General features: G+C 20.9%; 1 protein-coding gene across 5 annotated transcripts in view; it reads right to left on the reverse strand.

The window, feature by feature from the left end:
* Nucleotides 1–2,593: 2,593 nt before the first annotated feature.
* The window catches only part of LOC117171351 (V-type proton ATPase 116 kDa subunit a), an 83,441-nt gene continuing 79,318 nt past the window's right edge, over nucleotides 2,594–6,716 (reverse strand). For 3 of the 5 annotated variants that reach the window (XM_033358590.1, XM_033358591.1, XM_033358592.1), the window contains one exon: nucleotides 3,246–3,342. In XM_033358590.1, the coding sequence (XP_033214481.1) occupies nucleotides 3,246–3,342 (97 nt within the window). Of the gene's footprint in view, nucleotides 3,343–6,716 lie in introns of all 5 variants that reach the window. The other 2 variants (XM_033358593.1, XM_033358589.1) reach the window with 1 other exon arrangement.

The raw sequence follows: 6,716 nt of genomic DNA on the forward strand, positions 1-6,716 counted from the left end.
TTAAAAATTGAAATAAAATCATCTAGATTATTTTCTTCTAATTTTAAAAATATTTTGAAATATTTTTCAATGTTTTTTAAAATTATCTTGCAAAATAAAAAAGCATTAAAAATTTTAACCGAAACTTTAAGAATTTTTTTGTCTGTTTTGAAACTTATCCAAGACCTTAAAAATCTTCTAAATTTTGTTTCAAGTGTGTTGTAATCTTTTGAAATTATTTTTTTATGTTTCAGTAAATTTTAGGAATTCCAAGTCTTAATTCGAATTTTTCGTGAAATTTTCTTAAAATAATTTTTTAAAATAAAAAATCATTTAAAATTTTCCCAGGAATCTCAACAAAAAAAATTCTCAATTTTTTTCTGGTAATCTTAAAAAACTTTATATTCTTTAAAGTTTGTTGATATCTTCTTAATTTAAAAATTATATTTGCATCTATCAGGAAAGTTCAGAAATTCAAATATCTGTTTCAAATATATATTTTTTTAATTTAAAAAAATTTTTAATTGTTTAAAATTTCAATTAAATCTTGCAGATTCTTTTCTAATAATTTGAGAATTTTTTGACATTTTTTTCGATACTCTTTTAAAATTATTTTATAAAAAAGAACCATTAGAAATTTTCCCAAGGAACCTTAAAATATTTTTAATTTTGTTGAAGTTTTTTTAAGCTTAAAAATATATATAATATAATATTTCCAGGAATATTGAGAATTTTTTTATTGTTTTGAAACCTTTCGAAACCCTTAGCGATCTTCCTATTTTTTTTTTAAATCTTAAGAAAAAAATTTTTAAGTCTGTTGAAATCTTTTTGAGTTGAAAAGTATTTTTTGTATCTTTCAGGAAATTTCAAGAATTCAAATAATTATTTCCAATTTTTCTTAAATTTAAAACTATTTTAAAACAAATTTTATTGCAATAAAATCTTCCAGATTATTTTCTTATAATTTTCGAAATATATTGAAATATTTTTCAAAAATTAAAAAAAATTAGGTTGCAAAATAAAAAAGCATTAAAAATGTTCCTAAAGATCATGTAGAATAAAAAAAATATAATTTAAAATTTTCTCAGGAATTTTTTCATTCTTTTGCAAGCTTTCAAAATCCTTAAAAATCTTTTAAAAATTTTGTTTTAAATTTTTAAAAAATATAAAGTTTTTTCAATTTGTTGAAGTTTTTTGCAGTTTAAAATTATTCTTGTATCTTTCAGAGAAATTTATATTGTTCAGAAACTTTTCGAAATCCTTCAAAATCTTTTGAATTTTTTGTTGGAAATCTTTCAAAATCCACATTTTTTGTTAAATTTGAACAATTATTTTTGAGTCTTTCAGAGAATTTCAGTATTATAAAAAGAAATTATTCGAATTCTTCTCAAATTCAAAACAAAAATTCTAAAAATTTTCAAAATTGAATTAAAATTTTGAAACCTTTCGAAATCCTTAAAAAGTTTCTGAATTTCAGAAAAACTAATTAGGTTTCAAAAAATTGTTAATATTTAACACTAAGCTTCTTTATAAATAATTTAAGTTAAAAAATTGACAATTTTTATCCATTTTTCTAGAAAAAAAAAATATTTTAAACTGAATGAAAATTTCTAGATTATTTTATTACAACTTTGGAAATCCTTTGAAATTTCTAAAAATATTTTCTTTAAATTATCATGTAAAATTTTGTTAGGAATTTTTTCATTCTTTTGCAAGCTTTCAAAACCCTTAAAAATCATTTTAAAAATTTTGTTTTAAATTTTTAAAAAATATAAAGTTTTTTTAATTTGTTGAAGTCTTTTGCAGTTAAAAATTATTTTTGCATCTTTCAGAGAATTTCAGGAGTATAAAAAGAAATTATTCGAATTCTTCTCAAATTCAAAACAAAAATTCTAAAAATTTTCAAAATTGAATTAAAATTTTCATTTTTAAACCTTTCGAAATCCTTAAAAAGTTTCTGAATTTCAGAAAAACTAATTAGGTTTCAAAAAATTGTTAATATTTAACTCTTTATAAATAATTTAAGTTAAAAAATTGACAATTTTTATCCATTTTTCTAGAAAAAAAAATATTTTAAACTGAATTAAAAATTTCTAGATTATTTTATTACAACTTTGGAAATCCTTTGAAATTTCTAAAAATATTTTCTTTAAATTATCATGTAAAATTTTGTCAGGAATTTTTTCATTCTTTTGCAAGCTTTCAAAACCCTTAAAAATCATTTTAAAAATTTTGTTTTAAATTTTTAAAAAATATAAAGTTTTTTTAATTTGTTGAAGTCTTTTGCAGTTAAAAATTATTTTTTCGTCTTTCAGAGAATTTCAAGAGTATAAAAAGAAATTATTCGAATTCTTCTCAAATTCAAAACAAAAATTTGAAAAATTTTTTAAATTGAATTAAAATTTTGAAACATTCCGAAATCCTTAAAAAGTTTCTGAATTTCAGAAAAACTAATTAGGTTTCAAAAAATTGTTAATATTTAACTCTTTATAAATAATTTAAGTTAAAAAATTAACAATTTTTATCCATTTTCCTAGAAAAAAAAAATTATTTGCCATCTTAAACCTATAGAAATTAATTAATAAAAAATATGGTGAAAAATAAATAACATCTCTGAATTGTTAACTAATTTATTTTGATTCACTGTTTATTTTTTTAAGAGGTGAAAAAATGAGTTTTTAATATAATTCCTAATTTCGGCGGCATACATCAACATTAATTGATTGTACGTCAATAAATTGGAATTTACAAATTGCAAGAATTTGATAATTTCAGATAATTTTATCAATCAACATCTACGCTTTTTTTTTTATCAATAATAATTTTTTTGCTTATACAGTATCAAAGATTGGACCCTATTCACGAGATAATCGTAAATTATTTTTTGACACTTAACTTAAAATCTATTATCGATGTAAAAAATACAATTTGAATTTTACAATATTTAAAAATAAATCAAATTTACAATTTAATAGAATAAAATTTTAAAACAGCTTTTGACCTCTATTTTATTAATTTTCTGGGAAAAATTGACATCTCAATAATTATTGCAACATTTAATTTTAATCCAAGGATGAATTATAAAGTTATAAAAATTTTTTGAGGCACTTTGATAAGACTTGATTGTACTCGCAAAAAAGCTTGTAAAATAATACCCAAAAAAATTAAAATTTTTCACAATAAATGTTGTCTTTTCATTTTCGATAAAAATTAAAATTATCAGTAACTTTTTATCTTTTAGCTACCGAGTCTGCTTTTTCTTGCTTTTATTCTTCGGCATCTTCAGTGTCAAAAATTGTTTTGAAACAAAACGGTTGGAAGGGGTAACCATGACCCTCATAGAATTTGCTCATAAATTCAACCCTGGAAATAAAAACATTAAAAATTAATCAAATTTTGGTAAAAATTTTCAAGACAAAATATGCAGTTTTTAGGGTTAATGGACGCAGAGGCAGAAAATATTAGGGGAAAAGTTGGGGAATTGATGGGAAATTTTTTGAAATATTTTTCGATAAAAAATAAAAAGTCACTTACAATTTTTCGGGGAAATTTTTTAAAATTCTTTTGCAAACTTTTAAAATCCTTAAAAATGTTCCAAATTTTTTGTTAGAAATTTTTAAAAATCTCAATTTTGTTTAAATCTTTTGAAGCCTTTTTAAGTTTAAACTGATTTTTGTATCTTACAGAGAATTTCAGAAATTCAAAGAATTGATTCGAATTTTTCTTAAATTTAAAACAAGAATTCTAAATATTTCAAAATTAAATTGAAATTTGCCATATTATTTTAATTTCATTTTGGAAATGTTTTGAAGTTTTTTCAATATTTTCTAAAAATTATTTTATAAAAAAAAATAATTAGAAATTTTCCTAGGAATCCTAAAAAAAATATCTATGCTATATTCTTTTCTAATAATTTTGGAATTTTTAACAATATTTTTCAATATTATTTTTAAATTATTTTGCAAAATAAAAATGCATTTGGAAATTTTCCCAGGAATCTTAAAAAGAATATTTTCTATTAGTTTTAAACTTCTCAAAATCTTTAAGAATCTTCTAAATCTGTAGTTGGAAATCTAAAAAAAATTTTTATTTGTTTTAAGTTTGTTGAAATCTTCTAAAATTTAAAATGATTTTTATGCATTTTAGAAAATTTCAGGAACTCAAATAATTAATTCGAATTTTTCGTAAAACAAAAAAATTTTTAAATCTTTCTCAATATTTTCTTAACATTATTTTGCAAAATAAAAAAATGTAATATTTTCCTATGAAATTTATTTATTTCGCAACATTTAAACATCTACATTTTGTTTCAATTCGCTAAAGTCTTTTTTACTTAAAAATTATTTTTATATCTTTCAGAGAAATTCAGAAATTCAAAAAATTGATTCGGATTTTTTTGTTAATTAACAAAAATTCTAAATTAAAAAAAATGTAACTATAATCTTCCAGATATTTATTGTTTTGCAACTTTTCAAAATCTTTTTTATTTTGTTGAAATCTTTTGAAATTTAAAATTATTTTTGTATTTTTCAAAAAAACTCAGGAATTCATTCTTTGATTCGAATTTTTCTTAAAATTAAAAAAATTTTATTAGAATTTAACAGTTTCTTTTATCATAATTTTGTAATTTTTTCAAATCTTTTTCAATATATTTTTTAAATTATTTCGCAAAATAAAAAATAATAAAAAATTTTCCCAGGAATTCTAAAATATTTTTCTACTGTTTTGAATCCTCTCAAAAGCCTTGAAAGTATTCTAAATTTTTTGTTGGAAATCCTACAAAAATCTACATTTTTTATTAAGTTTGTTGAAGTCTTTTTAAAATAAAAATTATTTTAAAATTTTTAAAAATCCTCATTTTTTAAAATAACAATGAAATCTTTCAGATTATTTTCTCATAATTTTGGATCCACATTTTTGGTTTAAGTTTCTCTGGAATCTAAATTTTTTTTAAATTGAATTAAAATTATTTCTAGATTATTTTATTACAACTTTGGAAATCCTTTGAAATCTTTTTAAATATTTTCTTTAAATTATCATGTAGAAGAAAAAAATATCATTTAAAATTTTCTCAGGAATTGTTTCATTCTTTTGCAAGCTTTCAAAATCCTTAAAAATCTTTTTAAAAAAATTTGTTTGAAATCTTCAATATTTTATAAAATTTATTTATTGACTTTTTTTTGTATCTTTCAGAAAATTTCAGGAACTGAAAGAATTGATTCGAAAATTTTATTTAAGTGTGGAATTAAAAAAATTGATTCAAATTTTTTGTGAGATTTTAAAAAGTTGCATTAAAATCTTCCAGAAATTTCTCTTTTAATTTTTTCAATCTTTCGAAACCTTTTTCAATATTTTCTTGAAATTAATTTGTAAAATAAAATAACATTAAAAATTTTCCTAGGAAATTTATTTGTTTTCCAACTTTTGAAAATTCTCGAAAATCTCTAAAAAATTTTGTTGGAAATTTAAAAAAAATCTATACTTTGTTTCAATTTTTAAAATTATTTTTGTATCTTTCAGAGAATTTCAGAAAGGCAAAGAATTAATTCGAATTTTTGTTAAATTTAAAAAAATATATAAAATTGAGATCAATTGAATTATAATGTTCTGGATTATGTTATTATAATTTTATAAATCCGTTGAAGTCTTTTTCCACATTTTGTTCAATTTATTTTACAAAATAAAAAAATAAACAAAAAAAATTTCCCTAGGAAATTGATTTATTTGGCAACATTTAAAATTCCTCAAAAATCTTTTAAATTTTTGGTAGGAAATCTTTTAAAAAATCTATATTTTGTTTGAAATTGTTGAAGTCTTATTAGGTTTTAAATTATTTTTGTATCTTTCAGAGAATTTCAGGAATTCAAATATTTGATTCGAGATTTTCTAAAGATCTAAAAAAATTTATAAATTAAAAAAATTTTCAATGAAATCTTCCAGATTCTTTTGTAATAATTTTAAAAACCTTTTTCAATACTCTTTTAAAATCATATTTGAAAAAAATAATTAGAAACTTTCCCAGGAATCTCAAGGAATTTCTTTCAATGTCTTGAAACCTTTCAAAATCTTTAAAAGTTTATTGCTAGAAATCTGAAAGAATCGACATTTTCTGTTCAGTTTGTTAAAGTCTTTTTAGGTTTAGAATTATTTTTCTATCTTTCAGAAAAGTTCAGGAATTTACGCAATTTGAATTTTTTTTTTAAATCAGAAATTTTTAAAAATAATAAAATTTTTAAAAATCGCACAAAAATCTTCCAGATTCTTTTTCAATAGCTGTGTAAATCTTTTTAAATCTTTCGGGATTTTCTCTTAAAATTACTTTACAAAATAAAAAATCATTGAAAATTTTCCCAGGAATCTAAAGGATTGTCCTTTTTTGTCTTGAAACCTAAAGGTAGGGAAATTAGGGAGAAATTTATGGGGAAATGAAGGGTATGGGGAAATAAGGGGTATGGGGAAATAAGGGGTATGGGGAAATGTGGGGAGGGAGATTGGAGAAAATATAGAAAGGGAAGTAGGGGACGAGAGGGAAAATAATATGAAAGGCGAGGAGAAATGAGTGGAAGGGGCTTAGGAAAAATGTGGAAGGGAAAGTAGGGAAAATAAGGGGATGGAAATTATAGGAGGGAAGGGGAAAAAGGGGAAGTGGAGGGAAATTAGGAGAAGGGGAAATAAGGGGAGGGGGATTAGAGGATGTGATTATAAATGAGATTGGAAGTAGGGGAAGTGAGAGGAAT

Source organism: Belonocnema kinseyi, chromosome 4, assembly GCF_010883055.1.
Source record: "Belonocnema kinseyi isolate 2016_QV_RU_SX_M_011 chromosome 4, B_treatae_v1, whole genome shotgun sequence".
Taxonomy (NCBI): Eukaryota; Metazoa; Arthropoda; class Insecta; order Hymenoptera; family Cynipidae; genus Belonocnema; species Belonocnema kinseyi.